Source organism: Ornithodoros turicata, chromosome 2, assembly GCF_037126465.1.
Source record: "Ornithodoros turicata isolate Travis chromosome 2, ASM3712646v1, whole genome shotgun sequence".
Classification (NCBI taxonomy): Eukaryota; Metazoa; Arthropoda; class Arachnida; order Ixodida; family Argasidae; genus Ornithodoros; species Ornithodoros turicata.
This window is the reverse complement of record NC_088202.1, coordinates 137,235,735-137,260,569: the sequence shown is the minus strand read 5'-3', so window position 1 is coordinate 137,260,569 and position 24,835 is coordinate 137,235,735. Positions and strand designations below refer to the sequence as shown.

The 24,835-nt window shown below is 46.9% G+C and overlaps 1 protein-coding gene across 10 annotated transcripts in view; it reads left to right on the top strand.

Moving 5' to 3' along the window:
- The window catches only part of LOC135386211 (poly(rC)-binding protein 3-like), a 286,711-nt gene that overhangs the window by 208,444 nt on the left and 53,432 nt on the right, over positions 1-24,835 (top strand). For 3 of the 10 annotated variants that reach the window (XM_064616015.1, XM_064616008.1, XM_064616005.1), the window contains exons 1-2: positions 14,478-14,655; positions 17,529-17,687. In XM_064616015.1, coding sequence (XP_064472085.1) covers positions 14,632-14,655; positions 17,529-17,687 — 183 coding nt within the window. In that variant the 5' untranslated portion in view covers positions 14,478-14,631. Of the gene's footprint in view, positions 1-14,476; positions 14,656-17,528; positions 17,688-24,835 lie in introns of those variants that run through there. The other 7 variants (XM_064616013.1, XM_064616012.1, XM_064616006.1 and 4 more) reach the window with 3 other exon arrangements.

Here is a 24,835-nt window from a genome sequence, read left to right as displayed (position 1 = left end):
ACTTAAACAAAAATCTTCAGTGTCGGTTTCTAGTTATTTGTGAGAGAGACTGGAGGTAAATTAAAGCGTCGGCGTGTTGATTCTTCGTCATTTGTAGGTCCTATTGGTTTGCTGGTTATTTTTTTTAAGCAGAAACGCACGTAAACTTATAAAATACCAACCTGACACTACGGGCATTAAAAGAAACACACACAGATGCCATCCATTCTCTTCCACCGAGCAGAACCGTGCACTGAAATGATAACCGCTGCGCAGAGAGGGCACCGCTCGAATTCACGAAACCACAACCGAATTCTCTTTTTTGAACCTGATCCTCACTTTCACCAAGAAAAGTGAAACATAAAATAATTTTAATAATCATTTTTATAGTCTAAACCCGAGCGCTGTCTGTGAACGTCGTCGTTTTTTAACGTTGGTCCTGTACTGCGAGCTTTGCCTCAATAAGCGTAGGCGTGCAGCGAAGAACGCTTTACAGGCAACTTCGCGAACGCTCGTTTCGCCGACGGTCATGGGATACGAATACGGTCATTCGATTGCAGTACACGTTACGACGTTCCTCGCAGCGTTCGGAACATTCTAACGATTCCCATTGAAACCCACGCACCGCTTCGATCCCATTCATTACCTCGAAACGAGACATTTATTTACGGGTCTGCCTACTTTGGAGTACACGATAAATACACACGGCACGGGCACAGACAAGTATTGGCGCTTTAGGAAATTAGTGCCGATCCCAAAACGACCCGTTAGAGAGACTAAACTTCGGTATTACTACCGCAACTGGAGAGACAGACAGAGAGAGTTTGTTCGTTCGTTTGTTTGTTTGTCTCTTGTTGCTTCTTGGGTGGCGATCCCGCATTTAGATCCCTCGCCTGCCGAATTAGTCGGCAAGCGATTCGGAACACTTACTTTGACTCGCAAAGAGTGTTGCCACGTCGGTCCTTAATTGGAGACCACGGTAGGGAATTCGTCTTCATTTGCGAACAACACGGGCATTTCCCTTAATTACCGGGCACCCTCCTCTTCGTATACCTGCGTCTTTACGACCCCCCACTCTTTTCCTTGTTGCGTCCCCGAAAAAGGTGCTTTCCTCTCGCTGTGGGGGTATTGATCTGACCCCGGCGTCTCCCTCAGGTGGAGATGGAGTGGGCCGCTCTGTTTTTACGTCGCCTGACCTTTCTTACGTACCTTTATACGGCGGTTCTTAGGGCAGGATTTAGGGGTGGCCAGCTCGCGAGCTCGGTAAAGGAGATATACTTAGCGTCGGGTTTTCCCAGGTAGTCGTTCGGAGGTGTCAACGGTGCCGCCTTTCTCTTTATTTAGGGGAGTAAGAAATGGCTTGTTTTACGGGGAGCTGTTTGGGGGGCAGGTTTCTGTGGAAGTAGGGTAGAGTGTGATGCGGCCATGTATAGCAGGAGACCCCTTCTTGACGGCGGTTTATGTAGAATCGAAGCTGGTCATGTCAGGAATTTTTTCGCGCTCAAGTCTGTTGCTCTGGACTCGTACTTCGCGTGTAGAGAGCTTTAAGGTTGCCCTCCTTCAATTAACGGCTTCAGATTCATAATGGTCTTCCCATGGTATTCCTGGTCTTCTTCCCTTATCAACTTGATATTTCATGTTTCACTTTTTTGTAATCCTTTTGTTTATGTGTTTCTATTGCATTTTTCTTATGTGATTCTCATCCCTCCGTTAAGTAATACACCCTGGGGGGGGGGTCTTTAACGTACTTGAATAAATAAATGAATAAAATATTGTTTTTTTATTATACGGAGCTTCCGTAAAAAAATCACGGGACTTTCACATGACGGCAATAGAAGATACAGGTTCTTTAACCGTTAACCTTGCAAGGTATTACGCCGCCAAAAAACGGGCGAGTCGGGTCCAGCAGCTTTTCGGTGGAACTTCCGAGTACACGGAATGTTCTTTGTGTCCTGGTGGCAAGATTGGGGACAAAGATACAACAAAACACAGCAACACCGTCAATGCGATTATGCAAACATTTGTACAGAAATAGCTAACCAGCAAACTATCTCGCCTATCCGCGAAGCGCTTGCACCGTTTTCTTTTCCGTCCCAACTATAAATCCGCGGCTTTAATCCTCCCTCATTCAGTACCTCAGATCACTCGGTACATCACCATATCGTCTCCGCAAAAACTCACTCCAGAAATGCGGAAAGAGATGAAATGCCTCCCCCCTCACCCATCCGCCACTGCCCCGATAATTATCTTTCCTCAGTCCGACGCCTTCTTACCACCTCCCACTGTACTACGTTCACGCGGAACCAATTTGCCGCCGTCCTTTTTTGGGGTCCGCCTTATCCGCTTCCCACATTTCCTTATCTTATCTTTTTATCAATACAGCTGGAGCCTTTTTGGGCGGACGTTGATTTGCTGGTCCTCTCAATATATTTCCCTCTTTTATCGCTAACACCACGCGAGAGCGAGCATTGAACGGCTTATTGTCGCTTCGAGAAGGAAGCATTACACGGTAGACCGCAGCTTATGCAAATGGGACCAGCGAGGGAAGCACAACGCTCCAATGAGAGAATGTCGGAGCCTGTCGAATACATAATACATGGAGGCTTCCTTTTTCTCATTTCTCTACTGTAATATATTGTAGTCACTTTCTCTTCGCCTTATACACTTTTTTCGGGGAGTAGTTGACATCCTCACTTGATGTGTCCACGTGGCGAGGGAGGGAGAGGAGGTATTAAGCCTCCTCTCACTCTTTCGCCAATGTCGTCTGCTTCCCGATGCTTCCGCTTCTCGATGTCGTCTGCTTCCGTCAGTCGCCGCAGACGATTTCAAACTTTCGGTGCCCATGCGCTAGATGGCTGCTTGTCTCATAGCTACGGCCGCCGAAAGTATTTATTAAGTAAAGCATTTATTTTGCGCGAGTAATTAATTCGTAAATGATGACGATAGCAAACCGAAACCGAAATGCGAAGAGCAGAAAACAGTGCTCCACACTGTACGGCGGTTCGTCCGGAGGAGGATACCGTGACGTCACATAGCATTGTCGTCTGCTTCGAAACGTGCATTCTCCCTTGCCGGATGATGTCAGCAGTGTGTTGCTTTCAGTGCCCTGTCGCTTCGTATGAAATTGGTTTGAATAAAATCTGCACAGTTTTGGAATATTTCATACACATATTCCTCACATCCCATATTTTACAGATAAAACACAATCTTTGTTGTGATTTTGTTGCGGAGTCCCACTTTAAGTGATCAGGCCTTACTTACCTATAGTCGTGTTCAACTTAAGAAGGAAAGAAACGTAGTCCGTCAGGTCTCAAAATATTACTGCGCCGCAGATAAGATGGCTGGGCACAAAGACGTGACTCTCCCTCCTGCCGCCAGATAATGTAATCCATCACACTCACTCTGCTATGACACAGATATATGACACTACGCGAGCCCTCCCCCATGGCGGCGCTGCACTGCGCTATTGCATTGTGTCTCCTTATCTCCAACGGCGTATGCAGATGACGGACTAAATTTCTTTCCCTTCTTACGGTGCGTTTTTTTATTCTACCCGGGTAACCCCCGGGTTACGCACCACGCGACCCGAGTGAGATATCACGTGACCTGTGGGTATGTACCCGCGTTTAGAAATTTTCGCCCATTACGAGTTACGCCCGTCTCGGCGAACATGGCGGCAGAGGCAGACGACGTTTTTGACGAGGACATGATTGTAGAAGTTGCGGCACTTGTGCTGCTTGACGCATTTGACGAAGGGGAAGATGAAGGGGATGATGCCTGCATGCTAGTGAAAAGACGCGGGACTCTCACTTGACGTCGTGTGACGTCATAACCCTCTACCTGCTGAGCTGGGTCAGTGAGAGTAGGTCCCCAGAGTAACCCTCGAGAGACGAGAGTTGAATTTTCGCCGGTAAGTTATGACGTCACTTCCGTCACCGTCGATTTTTCGCCCAGTAAGGGTTACCCCCGAGTTACCCGGGTTGAATAAGAACACGCACCCTTAAGCCGAACACCAGTATAGGTGGCGCTGATTCCGGAAAAATTTCGCTCGTGTGACTACACGGACCAACAGCCCTTCAAGAAACGTATTCCATCATGGCCGGAGGGTGAAGTTGTCCGCTTTTGTATTTACACCCTCGTAGGACATGAGGTGGTAATTGCGCTCCAAGTAGCCTCGTCAACCGCACTGTCCGTCATCATTTGCTGCGCAATGAAACAATGGGAGGGGGGCGTTAAAGAAGCTGCCTCCATTTACTGTGTACTTTACGACGGAATCGTAAAAAAGTGCCTCTTACTTCCCTCGTGCATGTTTTACAGCGTGCTTATCTACGCCGGGCCGGAATGTGGTGTCTGCTCGCTATCAGCAAAGACCGTAGCCTAGCGGGTCGCTTATCTGCCGTCTCTTAAGGCTTTCCAACTCCCGGCCCTGGGGAGGGGACAACGTATGCTATGGCCGGAGGGGCTGGCGCCTTTTATTCTTTTCATAGTTGGGTTAATTACGTGAATGGCACTACGCGTTTTAGATAAAGGGAACACCGTTTAATGACGTACCGTGGAAAACAATGTATCTATAGAAACAGTATTTATTGAGCTGGAATACGCTAGTGTGAGATGTCGGTAATGATTGTTATTGAAAGGGTGTTTCGGGGCTACAGCTTGGGCGGCGTATGTTCTTGCGGGGTGTGTGGGTTCCTGGTAGACTGTAAAAAGAATAGAACTGTGGTTGTTAGGAGAAACAGAAAAAGGATGCATCTCCACGTTTTTCGTTTTTATTAAAAAACAAGCAGCAAAGAGTGGAACTAGACGAGATGTATGGGGGTGTAAAAGTACGTGTCCTTTGTGCATGTACGCTTGTGTTTCAGAACTAAGAACTCAGAACTCTTCTTTCTCTCAGAAGAACTCAGTAGAACAGTAGAACTCAGAACTTTCAGAACTCAGTCTGCTGTCTTTTTTTTGTGTGTTTTTTTTCCTTGTTTTTTTTAGTCTATGTTCATTGTTTGATGTACAGTGTCAGTGTGTTGCTCACTCCCTAATGTAATGGCCTAAAGGCTCCTTGATGGACCAATAAATAATAATAATAAATAATAATAAGTAGTATATATGAGTTGCCGTGCTCGAATATCTGCCCTGTCCGAATTGTTACCAAAGACGAAAGCGTGATCTGGACAGCTCGTATAATGTAACAGGACGGGAAACAGAAACATAGATCGACGATGGCGAATTTGGCGGAAATCACCAATGCGTGGAAACCAAACCGGTTGCATGGACCACGTGGCTTCCATTTGCTGTAGTGACAAACGAAGACAGACAGACAAGCAGCGACAGGTAACCCTAAACAGAAGCACGCTTGGTGACACCTACGAGATAAACCGCCGGTATACCTGAGCGAAGATGGACAATGGATCACATGTTGCAGCAGAGTCGAACAACAAGTGAACTAGACAGTTTGGGAACAGGAAACGGAATACGAAATGGCCAATACAAAATGGAACGAAAGCCTTTTGCGTAGAATGTCGTGGAATGCGAACCACATACACTTAAAGAAAAAAAGGAGTATTTTTACTCCTTTTGGTGACTAAATGGCTTGCCACAAAAAATAGTCCCTTTCGGGAGTAAATAAATGTCACAGAGTGGAAACTGCATTTCCCGCGCAGTTGTAAGAGTCCCAAGTACATAATTCGTGCGCATCCATGAAAATACTTTGAAGCAAACCGTCAACCGTGATATATCGCGTGATATAAAATCTTGCGCCATACATATAGGGCACAATTTGCGGAGAAAGATGTGATAACTGTTTCTTACTCTGTGTGGTTGGAATATTGCTACGTTTGTCTGAGTTATACAGCCTTACGCCGCTCAAATTGACCAAGGGCACATATTTACGTAGACTGTTGCATTCAGGAGACCATTTGCGAAGTTTAGTGACGATTTGCAGTCCTGGGGAGTAAATACCGGGACTGAATGTCGGGTTAGGGGACAAAAATGGGGAGTAATTGGCAGACTAGGGAAGTAGAAGCTGCAATTACTTCCCGTTTTACTCCTTTTTTTTTCTTAGAGTGTATGGTAACATAAAACTTGTAGTACGGAAAGCTGAGGCAGAAGCAGACTTGTGCCCGTCACTTGAAAAGAGTAATTGATTACCGTTACTTCTACAGAAAAGTAATTGGTTACCGTTACCAATTACTCTACTCCAAATGTAATTGAGTAACGAGTAGAAAAGTAACGCGTTACTCCGGCCGTTACTCTGCATTCAGGCAAATTATGCCCCTCTTTGTGTGCCACAGGAAAAAAAAAAGGAAAGACAAAAACGCGTAGGACAGGTAGATCTGTACGTCTACTGTATTTCTCGGCCGAGAAAACGTTGACCTTATTGTGGAAGAACATTGCGTGGAACTTCCCCATGACTCACTAAAGCGCCAAAGCTTCAGGTACCACCATACTGGTGTTGCAGGAAGAGATTAGGGAGAGAGACCCTGAAATTCCAGAACGGCACAAGGGGCTTGACTTGGGGCAGAACATCTGAAAGGTAAGTTAATCTCTGACAGAAGAGTAATCAATTACTGAGTAATCGATTACTCGAAAAATTACTTTGACAGTAAAGTAACTGATTACTCGAAAAATTACTAAAAAAAAGTAATTGATTACAAGTAACGCGTTACGCACAAGTCTGGGCAGAAGCAACGTTGCTTTCAGAAGGCAACGGTCATCTGGGCAGATGCTCCAGCACCCAGCTGCGTAATGGAGCGGATAGCGGGTTCAAGATGAGGCTAGAGATTGGCCGCTGGCAACATCGATTGCCGCCGCGTTCCCGGAAGTTTTGCCCCGGGTTTCTAGACAAGAGTTCCACTACGGAGTCTGCACAGGACGCGCATTGCACACTTGACCACATGTGACGCTCGAGAAGGCCAACCATTGCACAGAATCACACTCCTCGTTTTGTGGGAACTGCTGGGCGTCCGCCTCTTTGTGACAAGTGGCGTAACTGCACAAGTGTCACAAAAAAGCATACGCCTCCAGTTTTCAACAGATCGAAGGAGACACCGTTCGTGAGTAGCTCGCCGCCGCAGCCACCGCCGCAGTGCCCCGACCTTCAACTTTCACATAGAGCGAACGCTACAGTGAACCCTCGTTAATATGACCCCCGATAATCTGACATACGCGCTTTATGACCATACTCTTGGGGGACAATGCTGTGGAACCTCTGCAAATCTCGCCCGTTAATATGACAATTCCGCATTATGACAAAAATTTTCGGGAACGACCATGGTCATAATAACGAGGGTTCACTGTATATCGTTATATTTCGAGTCCGCGCTCTCCCAAGCCGCTTTCATATAGGCTCGTGGCGAATCACGGCCTGAAGTGACGCATTTAACGACGGCGGGACTGGGAGGTACCCGTGTTCGAATCCCGGTGCCGGCTGTGCTGTCTGGGGTTTTCCCTGGGTTTTCCTCAGACGCTTTCAGACATACGTCGGCACTGTTCCCTTAGAAGTCGGCCCAGGACGCACATTCCCCCAGGGTGTCAGTCGTGACGTTGCCCACCTCTAGGAGGCCGACAACGGCGGGTCTTTTCACCACCACCACTAGAGTCACTAAATAGGGAGCAGAGTAGCGACACTCGGCCGCGCCGGCGAGCGAGACCGCCATTTTGTGTTCGGCGCGGCTGCGTCGCCTAGCAAAGGGGACGCCAAAAGGAACGCGATACTCTGTACCTCTATTGAGTGACCCTAACCAACACCACCGATGCATTTAACGCGTCAAAGATCGGGATGATCCTTCGCTAGAATCGTGTTACGTGGTGAAGTTCCGCTCGAAGAGCGGGCAGGCAACCCCCCTGTCTCTCACGCCTTCCTGCTCTCCTCTCCTCACCCGTCCATGCGGGCATGTGTTCGTGGCCACAGTTGTGTCGCGGTGCTAACGCGAAAATTAAAATAAAAGTGACACCCTCTATATAGGTGGGGTCAAAAAACGTCGCCGTTGAACGTTCGCGCATAAAAAGACTAACCTTCACGCAAAGTTACCTGCGACGTTACCCCGTATTTGGCTCCGCGCTCAAACCACGAAACAAAGGCGCGTCATTATGCCGTGAAACAACTAACAGCGTTTCCACCCACGAGAGTCAGCGGGGGCTTACCGCGACCGCCGTCCTCCTAAAAGTTGCGGCAATAAATTATTTTGGCAGCTCCGGCGAATAGGAGTGCCTTAATACGCCTCCGAGAGTTCCCATAAGCCGGCTTTGATGAGTTCACTGCCGACGCTGGAAAAAAATGCCACGGCTGCTAGCCGTTCGGATGGGGACGGCGGGGCCAACAAATAGAGTATTTGTCGTCGGCACAGTGGGATCGGTGAACCGTACGTGGAACAGTTCGTGGCTAGAACAATATTGCGAACTTGTTGCTTTACGAGTGAGCGAGAGTGGTATATTTGTTTTGCGTGCATCAACGTGCGTTAAGCGCATGCTTAATCTCTTAATCTTAGTGTGTGCGTTGTGATGTCTCCGCCTGCATGCTAGTTGATCTAGGTAGGTGTAAACCGGCCGAGTGAGTGAGTGAGTGAATGAAAAAGAAAAAAATAATTGAGAAAATTGGCACCACAGTACTAGACACTTGGAGCGCAAACAGTCAGATACGAAAAGTCACACAGAGTCACAACGGACAAAAAATAAATAAATTGAAGAACAGAAACTGAAACAGAGACACAAAAGTCAAAACTTATCGTCGGCACCAATTTCACGTAGTAACGAGACCAAGGCACGCAGCGCAAGCTCACTTTCTTGCGGGGGTCGGGCACCCAAAACCGTAGATAGCCAAATCAAACCAAAACCAGCCGAGTAACCGTGCGTTACGTTCATCGAGTGAAGTGGTTGTTAAAGAAGTACGGAAGATTCCTCGAGCTTTTTTTTTTTTTTTTTTTTGTACCGCGTCATACGAGCATACTACCTTCAGGAATGGTCACGCAAAATATTTAGTTTGGGGAAACGCGTATTTCCCGAGAAAATTAGTTCTCGCACTGGTCGACTATCTCACCCAGCTCTTTCTGACATGTTGTGACGTCATATCACCGACCATTTTTATTGGCTGTCGAGAATCTTCTGCTACGGCGAGGGCGCAAGGCGACCGGTCGACTTTTGTGTCTCAAACGCGGGACGGTCGGCTCCAACTACGACCGCAAAAAGGAAGAAAGAAGGCGCGCGCGCACTGGGTGAAAGACGCGGCGTCGACGCAATTTTTCTGACAGGCGAGATTGAATGCACAGCGGGATTGTGCTCTGCAGTCGTACTTTTTGTGCGATACTTTTTCCCCTACTTCATGTACCCCAGGGCTTGTAATCTTAATCTCTACCCCCTCCTGACATATATTTTTCGATCCGTTCGACGCTCCTTTACAGGCGTTGTGACACTTTAAAATAGGTGGTTCGTTACACTGTGCACCTAGAGCACTAGAAAAACAAGTTTCAGAGTACCGCCAACCGCTTGGCTTGACATGGCTTCGTCTCACGTAACCAAGCAACGACGCCATTTCCCTTCCACGCAAATTGGGCCAGCTGTGTTGACGCTCTGCGACAAATGCAATTTTATGTAATCTCGCGTGAGATTACCTGTGCTAGACGATCCCAGACGGTACATAAACTATACTGTCTGTACAGATATTCGGGCATAGCCAATTTAAAAGCGAAAGAGGACCTCCTAGGTAGGGAAAATATAATATCACTTATTTAATAATTTGATTTAAAAACACAGGCGTCAGACTGTAGTATTTTAATCAACAGGGCCAGTGATCTATGGGAGCATTACATGTACAAGAGCTAACCAAATGAATAAATAAATGGAAGGGATATGGTGGATCACGGTCACGTGGGTGGATTCGGCCAATAACCATCGCGGCGGCAAAGGGAAAAGGCTGGCGGTACTCTGAAACTTGTTTTTCTAGTGCTCTATGTGCACCCACCACCCACTGTTCTGCACGCCACAGTATTGAGCAAAAAATAATTATTTTTCTGCACACAAGAGCTACCAACAAGAGCTGCTACCACTCCTATTGGTACTGGTACACACGTGACCTCCCCCGCGATGCCTCAGTGGGCATGTTGCACGACGCTTGGGGGCGCTCCGAACTGTATTCTGCAGCGCCAATCGCGGTCGTGTAGTTTGAGGTTTGTCCGTGCACAGGCATGCATGTATCGCGTATGCTGCGACTCTGAAAAATCGTGGCGCAATGATTTCCACAAAAGAGATGACGTTCCAGGTACAGCGATAAGACAAGGAACACGCCGGACACGACCGCCTAGAGCGTTCTGCGCACGAGAAAGGGAGTTGGCGCTGCGCTCGCCGGACGAAACTTTAGTGCAACAGGCCCCTGGCGGTGAAGCCTGCGATGACGTCAGAGTGGGAGATGTTTTTGAGATTTGGGTTGCCGGCTTTATATGCATCTGTTGCCACAGCTTTAACGTAACAGGTTCGCATCGCCGCAAATAATTGTCTATCTATTGTAATCTGTAATTATAAGTACAGAAATGAAATAAATCAAACTGAATTCAAGGCTTAAATAATTGTCTTTTGCATTTATCCCGCACAACTTGGGACGAAGTGTCGCGACGCCTTTAGTTCTCTCACACTAAGCGTGGAGCACGGATAGCGTTCCTAATGTAATCAGATAACAAATGGCTCTTTTGTAGATACCGCTAGTTTTCGATTAGACGTAGCGCAACCATTCGAACGCTTCACAGCATCATTTTAAAAATAACCTAGGAACTTCGACCGTGAGAACCCCGTGGGATCTTTAATCCTGTTCTGTACGAATGCACGATACCAGGTTCTCAAACGGCAGGCTTTCTCCCAAGAGCTTGGAACGACGATGCCCTTTGAACCATATGGTAGATCGCTGACATGGGGTCTCAGATGAACCGAGACTGACGTGCTGTACTGACACAACGTGGCAGCGTCACAACTTACCAGACAGGAAGTTTTTCTCTCTTTTTTTGTTTTGTTTCTTCTTTCTTTAGGAGAATATAGTACGTGCCACTCTCCTAACGTATTCCGATTTTACAAATATAGAGAGACGGGTCAAACAAAACTTTTCTCTGCCCTGCCTGCACCCGCACTCTAAAAACAGAACTTCACCGCATAGCACGCTGTGCGCCAACCATTGCCACGAATGATAGGGTTATCGCTTCTGATTCAAAGAGAGAGGGGGGCGTTCGCTTTTTTGTGACAATTTTCATATATCCAAATTGCCACAAAAAGGCGTACGCCCACCCTCTCTGTTCGAATCAGAAGCGATAACCCTATCATTCTTTGCAAGGGTTGGCGGACAGCGTGCGATGCTGTGAAGTTCTGTTTTTAGAGTGCAGACACACTCGAGCAGTGCTCTGTCTAAATCAAATCGATCAATCGTATTCTGGACCCCCCGAGCAACTCTCCTCACTTAAATTAACACTCTCCGCCATCGTCCCTCTTCCCAGGCTTCCACAAAACCACGCTTTCTTATCTACTTCAGATTTCTCTCTCTCTCTTTCTTTTTTCTTTTTTTTCAACACACCCCCCTTAGTATACACAGTCTATGTATCAAAGCTTCGAAAACAGCGCAAAAGGAGAAAGGAAAAGGAATGCCTCTCCCTCCTCCTCCTCCTTGATTAATGATACTGTCCGAATTTATCAGTTCCTCCGTTCTCTACACTGCCACAGCGATCGACATCAATTTGTCCTCGTAAGGAACTTTCTCGAAAACATTATATACGCGCACCCTCTACCTCATACGAAATAGAAAAAAGAAAGAAAAAAAAAGAAGGTAGAAAGGCAGGTCGGTTGATCACACCGAGTACATGCCATCTTTTGTGGCTATACTCCTCTCTTTGATCAGCTAAAAACTCGGGCTGCGTCAGCAGCTTGTCGGATCCGTTTTAACTGGTCCTCATTTAAAGGTCGGCAAACTGATTCTGTTTAGTCGGATAATTTCTTTAAACAAAAAAAAAATGTGTGCAAGCAGAAACTGCTGACTCGCGCGCAGGACTTTTAAAGTTCGAAAAAGAAGTCTTATATTTCGACCTTTTTGATTCGATTCGATCTGATTGCAATCAGATCGAATCGAATCAGAAAGGTCGAAACATAAGACTAGCGAAAGATAAGACATAGCTTTAGGTTGAAACTTTCAGCCTAATATAAGCCTAAGTCGAAAAGACACAGAGACGAACTCGGACCTTTGACGCGCACCAATCAGGAGAGAGAAATTTATTTATTTATTTATTTATTTATTTTTGAGCTAGCGAGAGGGAGATTACACCATCTCCCTCGCTTCGACGAGAAGTACAACTTCTTCTAGACGTAGCACAAAAAAGGAAACACATCCATAATTTTTACCGCGCGACCATCTCCTCATATAGACGAGAAAACCCGGCGGCGACCCGAACAACCACCACCACCACCACCAGGCTTGTAAACAGACTTAACGGCGAAGAACCCGTGTTGACGGTTTAAGCCAATTTGTTCAAATCCTGCTGACATGGGACTCGCGGCTAAGTGGATCTTTCGAGTCACGTTTCCATTTATCTTGCGCGAGTTTAACGATGTTGTACGAGAGAAAGAGATGACACAAGAGAGAGAGAGAGAGAAAAAAAAAAGAAGAGGAGGAGGAAGAAAACGGGACGTCGATCTCAAAGGAGAGGTAACGGAAACTAGACTTCGTTATGGGGAGCAAGCGAACACTGTGAAGTGTGTATATTTGTGCATTTTTTTGGATGAGGAATGCGAACACTAGAGAAAAAAATAGGGGAGGGGGGGATATTCGTGTTTTGTGGTTTTTGCACGGAAAAGGGCCTAAGTAGGTTGTTTACACTCGCATCCGTGACTCTTAATAATGGAGCATAATTTTTTTATATCGCGAGAGAGACACACGGTCCGTGGAGAACGAAGTTTTTCTTGCCGCCGTATCAAGTTTTAGTGCGCTTTCTTTTTTTTTTCTTTTTTTTTCTTTGTTTTTCGACGCTGTAGAAGTTTGTGTGGAAACCGGCTACGATGGCAGTAATAATGCTCGAAGTTGGAGTATTACTTAGAGATGTAGTACTTATCTATTCGGGTGCTTATTAGCATAATTTCGCGCAAGCTCGGGCATATGTGCGCAAAAAGGACCAACCGGTTACTATGCCGTTCTATTGTTTCTTATTCATTTGGCGTAAGTTTGTTTAATACGATTATTGTGACGAAAATCTATCTATCTAAATATAAAAAAAAGTATGCATCAGCGAAGTAGCTCTGTGGATATAAGGTCTCTGCTTATTGGTTTGCAGATATAGGTGGGCATATTAAAGACTGGGAGGGGTGGTGGAATTCGGCACCGCAAGGGTTGTGCCGTCTAAAAGGCTTTCTCGCTGAAGTTCCGTACATACGTCGACACGTGCAGTTCCCATTGAAGTCTGCCCAGGAGGCATATACTCACCTCCTTTCCCTCGCACTCGCTCTTGCTGTCCCTTTTTCGTCTGTCTAATACTGCAGCCACCGCAGTTGCGGCAACAGTGGTGACTGCAGGCCAAAATATTTTTTAAAAAGATTTTCCTCACCTCACCTCACCTCAAAATGTTTCTTGAAATTTTTTCCTCACCTCACCTCAAAATTTTTTTGAAGATTTTCCTGACCTCACCTCAAACATCACCAGAAAAATTGGCCCTCACCTCACCTCACCTCAAATATCGTGAGGTGAGGGTGAGGAAACCCTCACCCTCGCACGCCCTCGTGAGGGTGCCCACCTCTGCTGTTGCCCCGCGAAGGCTGTATAGAATGAACGATTATACATCTTGACGAAAGAAAAAGAAGAAAAAAAAAGATAGCCCTCTTCGTAACGGCGTTATATGAAATTCTACGCGCTACGCCCGAAATAACGCCGAGGAAAGTTTCTAAATTGGCACCCCTTTCGCTGCGAGCATGTAAGACTGCTTTGATAGGAGCATTCCTCTCCCCCTAATGCCGCATTGTGGGCCCAGCCGAAACCCCTTTGAACCCCTAGACATGACGAACGTCGCTCGCCCCCAAACTCGACAGTGCATCGTCCCTTTTTGTTGTTGCCCCCCCCCCCCCCCCCCCCCGAAATACGCCACGTGGTCGAGGTGAGCCGGAACGCATCGCAGCAGTGTCTTTCATTGCCAGGGATCTCTGATCGCGGCCAGGAAAACCGCGAGGCGCCGCCGAATGCCCTGGCACGAAACCAGCGCCCCGACGAAAATAGTAAAACGGGTGGGGACATCATCCCTTTCCCCCGCGATTCTACGTACATGCATCACCATCACCGCACAGAGAGAGAGAGGAGGAATGGTAGATTCCCTTCAACCCTTTCTCAAGCCCCAGTGTCTCGGGATCCCAGGTCAGAAACAGCGAACCCTTTCCTCCGTTGCTTTTTTTGTAATGTCATTGTTCAAAGTTGGCACAGGAGTCCTCGTCATCGTCGTTAAACAACGCGAAATTCCTGCTCTTGTAAATAACGGCCATCAAAAAGCGGTGCTTGGCTTCTTTTGCTCTCGACTCCGTGTGGCGGAGTGGAAATTGGATTAAAGCGCGCCGCTCCACGCACGCGCGCGCGCTGTTTCTCGGTGCTCTCCAGGTAGTGTGCCCGCGCTCTTCGCAGAGGAATAAGCGTCTTCTCCCTCCGTCGCCTGTCACCGGTATATGGAAGTCATACTCGTCCCACTAGTGAGTATGTCGTTTTGTTTTGTCTGTCGTGCCCGAGTATACACGCAGCGCGTTGACATTTCATCGCGTCGTGTTTGCAGCGATAATTCGGAGCTCGCGTTGTCACACAAACTCCGGCGTGTTCTTGTGCCTCCTGTGAATCATGCACCTGCCGTGCGTCTTTTGTAGCGCGTGCGCGTTGTATTCGCTCGTTTCCTTTCTAGTTTGTGAACCAAACGCCTCCTCGAAACGTAAGGTTGACGTCCTTGTTACGGTATATGTACGTTGATTGAGTGACGTACACTTCTTCGTTTGGATCAGGCTCACGTCTGCGTTAGGATCGGGTGAATGTTTGCGATATCGTTAGAGTAACATAAGCACATGTTGCATTCACATACGTTGATGACGACGATGTGCGTAGTGACATCTTTTGAAGGAGTGTTTTATTACTCTATTTTATTATTCTATCAGAACGAGGACTAGCTTTAGGTTGAAACTTTCAGCCTAATATAATTAAAAGAGAAGGCTGAAAGGAAGCAACCTGCTGAGGAAATCGGCGGCATGAATACACTTAATGTTGGGGTGTAACTAGTTTTCTTTTGTAGTACTCAGGACCTTGGCAGATTGTATCTTTTCTAGCGTCGTTCTAACGTCGTTTGCGATGCAGCTATCGTGATTATCTTTCGTTCGACGTGTAAATTTCAAACGTAATATGGTAGCGAGAGTAACTGCGGGCAGCAATCTTAGCAGATGTGGCATTTTTGTTATCGATACCTGGTTGAGGAGGTTAGTGAAAAAAGAAAAAAAAAAGGTTGTGTATTTGTCTCTTCATGCGTGTTAAGTTGATAGAATGGATTATGTTTCATGATTGGATGTGTGACGTTATGACACGAGCATAGCTGCCCACTAGGCCTATCCGCGAATGCACGTTTGCATAATCGCAGGGTGCTCCGTGCCTGTTTCTTTTTCCCTAGAGTTGGCATCATTAGCTCCCCTGAGCCCCTTTATAGAGTCAACACACCTTTCCTTGATTCGCGGTGCCTCCGAGCACTGTCATTCGCCACGAGCAGTCACGTGGCTTGTGACTGTGCACTGCCATTGGATGAAGACTGACCAAACGCCGGGAACACGCATGTTTATAAAAATGTATTTTTATCGCTTTTATAAACATGTCATTGGATGTCAGTGCATGTGCCATCCTGAATGATTTGAACTTTAACGTCGTCCTAGGAAGTTTCAAAGTGTACTACAATATCTGTGTGCAACATAGACCTGTCATTAGTGCAAGTAACCGAGTGCAAGTAGAGCAAGTAACTAACGTAAATAGCTCACGACTTTCCAATGACGTGACTCTGCTTATCACATGTATCGGAGTATGTTCGTAATATCTTTTCGTGCTCCTATAACCATGGGTTATATTCTGCGGCATAGCCAGAACCACAATATATTCTGTAGCAGACGACAAAGTGTAGCAGACGACAAAGTCAACAGTGTCGCCACCTATGTACGCAGTCCGTGCGCGTTCTCAACATCGGACGCCGCGGTACATTTGCCCCGTGACCAGGCTTCTGCTTTCTATGCATTCCACTGGAATATTCCTGGGGGGTGTCGATCGTCCGAATGCACGGTGTGGTGCGTGCGTATAGTTACGGTATACCGTTCGAATTCCACGTGGTCTTCTTCTCGTTGCACAGCAGGAAGTCGGCGCACATGTGCTCAGCTTTCGTCAGGGGAGAGATGGCGGGAGAGATATCGTATGAAGAAAGTTGAATAGAATAAAAAGTGAGAGTGGCTTCCTTGAACCCAAGCCAGACGCCGCCGTAGAGTTTGCTATGCCAGATTGCAGCCAGTGCGAAGCCAGCAGTATTCTAGGATCTGTCTCATAGCGCTCGCCAAGTGTTAAAATGTCTCCCCGCTGTTGTAACGAAATACGCGACGATAACGTTTTCGCGGTTCTGTGTGCGACGAAGGGCTTAGCGTCTTTGAGTTTGTAACGTTAACGAGCGTACCGGCATAATGCGCTTTGTAGCGGAAACCGGATGTCCATTACACCTGCATTACTGGGCAGAACTGTACCTGAGACAGCGAACCGTTTCGTTCCGGTCCCGTTTTACTTGATGTTTTTAATGGAAGGGTTTGCTTTGGAGTATCGTTTTCTGTCTGCTTTTCAGCGTGCTCACGCAACTACTTATCGATGGTATACACACACACATATATATTGGATGGTGATGGGGTGGGCGATTCACCGCCGCTGAGGCGGTACACTGCCCTATTTCACGTTGGGGGAGGATGGAGGGATGATGATGGGGCTTTCAAAGAGCCGTCGCTAGACCGGTGGAGCGCAAGTACTCCGCCAGAAGACGAAGGCCCTGCGTCTAGTGGGCAGCGTTCGACCACGGACAGAGGTTCTTCTCTAGGTTGAACGGCCGCTTGTCAATGCGTTGCATAGAGAGTACATACATAAATTTAAATAGCAGTGCAAAAGTGAACATACCAATTTACAGTAAGCTTGCGGTGTGAAATACCGAACAGGTGCAAAGTTGGGAACTCATCAGTGAAATCACGAAAAAGAGAGGCTTGATAGCAACCATCACCGCAAGTTCGAAAATGGAGAACGAAAGCAGGCACGGAACCGTATTCCTTGCTTTTGTGAGTTATGTTAGCCTTCGTGTTAAGATGCCGAGCGCACTTTACCTTGCAGTCGTGATTGAGCCGTGACCAGGATCGATTTTGGCAATGCGTTACGAGTGAAAGGAGACTGTCGCGGTTGCTGGATGTCACGCTTTCCCGTTTTCTGTCCTGTTGCTGCTTTAGCTTCTTGCCCTGTATACCCCTGTCTCTGTGCTGCTGTCCCCCTTTAATTGACTGGTGTGGTCTCTTTTTCTCATGCGTAGCGGCCCTCCGTTCCGCAACCACTACCTGACACCACCACACTGCCCTGCCTGCTGGCTCCCCCTCTCACCACCTCCACCACCATCATGGCAGCCGTAGATACCAAGTCCCTGGACGGCCCCTCTGTCACCCTTACTGTCAGGTTGATTATGCAGGGGAAGGTGAGTTCCTCTCTCCTCTCTATCTTCTGCTTCTCTCATTATTTACTACGTGTGCACAGCCAACTTCCTCTAGAACTCTGCAACTCCTCTGTGCCAAAAAGTCTAGCACGCGCATCGTCTGCTTCGCAGCATGCACTACCAAGTGTCGTCTGCAAGTAGTTGCAGAACAGTGTTGCAGATTTAGTGGAAGTTTCCCGCCAGATCTGGCGGATTTGATTATAGCGAGGTCGTGTTATAGACGGGTGATATTTTTGTTTGACGGCTAGCGGCTGCCTTGGCGGGTTTTAGCGGTATGGTTCATTTGCCGCAACTACGACTTTTCGTGATGAGAGAACGCACAGGTAGGCACGGACTGACAAGATCGTCGTCCCTTGACTGTCCTTGTATACTTGTGAATTTTCTCATCGTGATATTGAACTAACACGCTCTCCATCTGCTTGTACGATATTTCGGACTTGTTTAATCCGCTTATTCCCACAAGAAAAAACAACGTGTTGAACCCATAAGCCATGAATGTGGCTACAGGGCGGTGTGCAGGTTTAACACTAACTGGACTTAGTTACACATTTTCGTCCTTCGGTACTTTCTTTTTTTTTTTTCGACTACTAGGGGGGGGAATGTGTTTACCGAAAAAAAAGAAAGAGAAGAAAGGTTTCGACGACTAGTCCCTGTTTGAAGCGAAGCGCCAGTGCGCGTCCTAGAACTCCTTTAACATATGTCAAGGGCAAGCAAAAGTTTTTGGAAAGAATGGCTCCGGGACCCGTTGCTAAGCCCTGGCTGCGCTGTAGAAACAGGAGGAGATAGCACTGAAATGGCTGAAGGCGGGTATCGTGGACGTGTGTTTGGTTCCAAGCGTTCAGATCTGATGGCACACAGAGACATTACGAAGCAGAAGAAATGATCGAGTCTGCACGCAGTTTACTTCGCGTCGGCTTCGTGCCCAGAAAAGCGCACCCAGCACAAGAAGCTCAAGACAAGATTGTACGAAGAAGACAACGAAGACGCTGTTAATGTTATTTTTATTTATTTTTTCGGCGAGGGGAGGGGCACCACGAATTTGTCCCGTGAGTCAACCAAGAGTTTTAAGTTTCCGCGCTCATGCGTATATGCGCTGTGCAGTTAGACGCCATCGTCCTGACCTGTGGGCTCTGTTGCGTGACAACGCAAGACCACACACAGCTCTCCGTGTCATACGATTCTTCGCTAGACACATCGCTGTGCTTGCCTGATGACCTCTCGCCGTGCGATTTTTTTTTCTTTTTGTTCCGTTTCCACGCCTGAAAAAAAAATTTAAAAAAACTCACGCACACTAAAAGGTCAGCGACATGAGAGCATCGAGGCTACTCAAGACTCTGCGATGATGGAGATGACTGCCATTCCATACTTTCCAACCCAGGATTTGCAGGAACGCTAGAAAAAAAAAATGCATTGACTGCGGAGAGGACTACTCCGAAGTTGACAGCAACAATTAGTTGACAACTTGAATTTCGTATTTTTTACATACTCGGTCTCGGAACTTTTGAGACGAAGGTAGTGCGTAGATCTGTTTATTTAGAGCCAAGGGTTTGGCTTCTGCTCTAATAAAATGGAAGAGCACCACTCTACTATTTTTTTTTATTTTTTTTTTATTTTTTTTTCAGCCACCCCTTGAACCCGTCATGCATCATCGGCCCTTGGGCCACCGCGGCCCACTCGAGGGCGGCCTTACGTCATGCAATTTTATTTATTTTTATTTATTTATTATTTTTTAGAAGACTGGCCTAATGGACTCATTGTGACCCCGAACAGCGCCCTCGGGCATTCCCACCATCACGATCAGGATCTAGTGTTCCACTCCAAGAGTGGGAAAACCCCCCCTCTTCATCGTCAAAATATAATTGTTGCTGTTATAGTTATCGAAATGCACCGCACATTCAGCGGATTCTATAGCGGAATCACTGAACCGCTCTGGCGGATTGTTCTTCTAAAGCTTTGGCAACGCTGGTTGCAAATAATGCAGTATTCGAGCAAACATCAGTGCCGAAATGAAGATTTTGTGCTCACGCCTTCGTTTGAAACTCATAAATCATTATGCACCTTTGCTTTCCGCAGTTAATGGCATCCTCGGCGGTTGCAGACAACAGCATCTGATCGGGGATGTATATAATAGACTATACCCGTAGGTTTTGCAAGGCTTGGTGACGTCATTGCGGACGTGGTAACATTTTACGCAGTTCGCGCAGTTCTTGTGAGTGATTACAACACGCGCCATATCGGCTCATTGACGGATTTCGAGCGCAACACGGCGTACGCACACCTGCTTCAGCGTAATTCCTTTCATGTCCCCTGTACCTGTATTACTATCACATTCTTAGCGCTTGCTGAGCCTGCTACACCTCGTACTCGCATCTTTCCTTTTAAGAATACTCTCTTTGTAGTACTAGGCACCCGAAGCGTCCCTCCAAAGACATTGTACTGTACCATGTAGTGGACAATGAGCCTCCAAAAAATGCTGCTTAGAGTCCCAAAGCGCTTTTCGGCGACAGACTCATTAACATTGTTCAGGTGTACATTAAATAGCACGTTTCAGTGCCGTATACAACACAGCATACAATAGCAGGTTCTGTTTGCAACTTGCAAGGATACGTACGTCCTTGGCACATAGTGACTTTTATGCGGTTTTCCTTATTTGTTTGTTCGTACCTTCAAAGCCACCGACGCGTCTGAATGAAAGCGAAGGGTTCCCATGCTTGTTTGAATCACATAGCAGCTGACACCTCAATCACCTGCCGAGAGCCTTTCTTATCACTTTAGTCACACAGGCCTCAACTTCATCAACGCAGCTGCCAATATCAACACACCATGAATGACAACCGCCCGGCATTCATGAAGTTTCGTGGCGTACCGTAGAAGCGCACGGATCTTTTTCTATGTTTCTACGTGTTTTGAGCATTAAGATGGAGCAGCGCTCATTCTGTGCTCGGGAAGTACGTAACGTCGTCATCGGAATTAAGGCTGCGATTACGTACCAGCGACGTTTTCGGCGCGTTCCCCTATCGCGGTCCACATCGCTCGCGGCAGACTCGCATTGGCGCGGCCGCAGCTTCAAGTTGTCCCCGCATAAGGCAGCGTCCCCTCTTTTTATGACCCATCTGCAAATCGAAATAGAGCGGCAGACGGAGCAACAGCGCCAAAGAAAACAGACTAAAAAAAAAACACCTGATTACGCGAACAAGAAGTCCGGCGATTCGGTGAAACGAAGAGCCGCGTTAATGGGGTGAAATCTTTATCCACATTCGGGTACATATAGTGTGCGCGAGTTGTCTTTCCATCAAAAAGGGAGAGGGCGCAGACTATAACTGGTGCATGATGATGAAGGAACGAATAATCGAGAGACACGGGACACGCAGACAAACACGAAAAGTTTTAACTTTTCGTGTTTGTCTGTGTGTCCCGTGTCTCTCAGTTATTCGTTCCTTCGTTGTCTTTCCTTGCAGCGGCGCATCGCATTTACGTATTTTAAAAACCCCATTACATCCTTTGACTCGGTGTTTCTTCGGATGCAACCTTATGAAACTGTGACATCAGCCTCGAAAAAGACATTGTCTAAGAAAACTATTACAGTTGTCCTGAAACATCTCGCAGTGTTCTCAGAACTTCAAAGCCAGCGCGACCCTAAAAGGTCCTCGAATATAACCCCGCTCGTTTCATGTCGGAACTGGAACCTCTGAATCTCCCTGAAGCGTTTCGCATACTCATTGTTCAAGGACAATATATCGTGTAATTCTGGTGCAGTTTGGTCAAAGCCTTTGGCCTGCCTTGCCTTCCTGTTTCCAGTGTAACTAATGGCCGTTGCGGAGCATTATGCGAATGTTTGTATAGCCTTCCATCCCTATATACTTCTTCCGATTAGCTAAAACTTGGTGGATGTTGCATTATGCACAAACACACATCCGACGTTTGCCCCCCCCCCCCCACCCCCTTGTGTCTTGGGCCAACTTTTACGCGTTGCATAGCACACCAAGGTGGTGGCGGAGGCCGTTAATGATGTTCTTCCAGCGGAGAGTTTGCGGGAGCCATCCGGTCAGCTAATGAGAGCTGTCAACGCCGTGCCGACCACACTGTGAGGGGGACGGCGGCAAAAGAGATTGGTTGCCGACTGGGAACGGCGTCTTGTGTGAGTTCGCGCGGATTCATTCAGAAGGGAATCAGGTGCTTTAGCCGTTATGTTGGCAACCTGGGTTTCAATAGGTAACGGACATTGTGCTGACGGTGCCAAGCGGCTCAAGTACTACTGGTTTAAGAACCGTTTGTGGCACGTACTTTGTGAACCGACCACGCCACCGTTTGATTAAAGATATGTGTTTCCTGAACGTATGGCCTATGCGTCGGTGCAACCCCGCGTTCGGAGGTTATCGCGTACCGAAAATCTGACAATGTGACAGGCTCTCTCCGGTGTCCGCCCGTTTCATCGAACGCCGTTTCATCGAACGCCGTTTCATCGAACGTCGTTTCATCGAACGCCGTTTCATCGACGCCTGGTCAAGGTTAGGTCAGGAGAGCCTTTTTTATTTCCTTTTCTTTATTTCACCTTTATTTCCTTTATTTCACACGTTGCCGCAAGAAAAAGTGGCGGCCACCGATTCGATTAAACGGCGTTCGATGAAATGTCACAGAACCGCTTTCTCCCACATCCATCACAAAAATATCTGCTATTGTCGCAGAAATCAGGCAGTTTTTATAGAATCGTAAGCGCTCTCCTATTCCGACTTTGTGTCGATGTCAGCCAATCAGAGCGGAGCCCGCTGAAGCGGAGGCTGATACGTACGTTTTAAGGGCTAACCACTCCCTCAGCGCGAAAGGGATGCCCTTTCCGAATCCGTCTCGTAAAATCAATATGGCGACCCGCTGCTCGACCACTGTGTCGGAAACGTCACGAATTACATCCAATTGCTCAACGGTGGACGATGATTTATTCGTCATTTTTGTGAAGTACTCGATAGAAGAAAGAAAGTTATGACACAGCAGTTAAACGAAACAGCTATGCGGTCGGAATGTCACAGTGACACATTCCGGGACGGTACTATGGGAAATCGTCCATTTCAGTAAAACACCTCGAAGGACGCTCGCCTACGATTCTCTAAACCTCTCCGTTGACGCCAGTCTCTTCACGAGAATGTGTGAGACATGTCTGTTTCCATGGTAGCCGGCTGCTCGTCCCCAGGAGAATTCCCCTTCTGTCATCGCGCCGTTTCTGCGAGATCTGTGAATTAATATTCCTCGTAAATATTATTGCAAAAACTGCGTGCTTCGGAGCCAAGATTTTGCGTATTGACTACTGCGGAAGTATGCATACTGACCGGGGCCCCATGCACTGAGTGACCTGAAAGCCACTATAGGAATTGCTACGTAGTGTTCTCCCCATCTTAGAACTTTTCTTTCGGTTATATATGGGCAAATCGCTGCGTCGTCCTTTCACATAAGGGCAGCCATAGGAAGTAACGCATATTACATCAAAAGCCTCAGAGCGCGGAGCCCGACATAGACTGTTGTTTTACTGGAGAACAAGTCTACAAAACTCGTCGGATTCCCACTGTGGGGCTTTTGTTTCAATCTACCTTCAACGAATTGGTGGATTTTCCACCTTACGGCAGGTATACGGCTAATGAAAGAGCTCGACAACGGCGAACTGTTTCATTAGCACCACCACCACCACTTCATCTACAACGTGATAAAAAGTCGTATTAAAAAATGCTTTTCAGAACATTACGGGATCAGCGCGGTTTATCTCGTGGGAGTTTTTGCAATCGCTCGTGAGCACTTTTATCAAATTTAATTCGCGAGAAATTGAATTACTATCCCAATTGATCTCCGAAATTTGCCAAGTCAACCTCACGTATTTTTGACAGAAACAGAAAGCGCGTGCAGGATCTAGCCCATTCTATTGCAAAATACATTCACTACTACAATGATAATAGACGTGAAAAAAGAAAAAAAAGCGACCCGTCGTTTCGAGGCGCGCAAAATGCCGTCCGCGCTCAGATCTCCGAAAGAAGGGATGAGAGGTGGCCATGTACCTGCCCTTCCACTTTCCCTTTTCCATGCATCAGCTGATAACAGCAGCATGGTTGCAACACAAAGTTATCTGAAATAAGGGCGAGAAGGAAACAGGAAGGGGGCGAGTGATCCTTTTTCTTCCGCAGCATTTTGCATGAACTTGAGGCGGAGCCCAGCTCGGCCTACAATGTGCGTGCGCCTCGAAACGTCGGTTTTCGCAATTTTTTTTTTTTTTTCGGTTGTTACCACAGAGTACGGAATGTATTTTGCAGTGCAATTGAGTAAATCCAACGTGACGTTGACTTGGCAAATTTCGGAGATCAATTGCGAAAATTCAATTTCTTAATAGTGCTCGTAATGGCAAAACCTCCCCCAAGTTAAAAAGCGTTGACCCCATATTGTTTAGACGGTTACATTTTTAATGCGATTTTTTTTATTACGTTAGGTGAAGCACCCCGTATATTCTCAGTATGCCTCGCGAAATACGAAGTTAGATATTTACAGTATGCGATGCTGGGTGAGCAATGCAATAATTGTGAGGCTAAATTCAACTAAACTAATATTTTGTTTAGAGCTAAGAAAGGTGGTGGCGCTCTAATACAAAAAAAAAAAGAATCTGGTGACCGTTGCCTTAGTGCGCCGTCGGCTGGTGTTGTCGAAAAGAAATAGAGCGGTTCTTAGAACAAAAAAAAAGAGGGAATAAAAAGACAACATAGTATCTTATCTACAGTCGTTGCCATTTTGGGGAAACTAGTACACGTTTCGCGTGGCGTTGCTTAATACCAGGGATGGCCAGTAGTTAACTACATGTAGTTAAACTACCTGATTGTAGTTAAAAAGTAGTTATCAACTACTTGCAGAAATGTAGTGTGCAACTACTAGTTAAACTACTATTTCGAGTAGTTAACTACGGTAGCTAGGTTACTGCAGGCGCCAACTACTTCCGATTTTGCCGCAAGCTTTACGGCACGATTGTGCTTCCGACTTTTACCTTGAGAGCTACTTGTTTGATGAGAACGGAGGTGCAGAGCAATTGTGCCGTGTGTGTGTACTAAACCTTCACTTTTATCACTGCTTGTGATTCATATTTAGGTGTCCAAGAACACTATAGA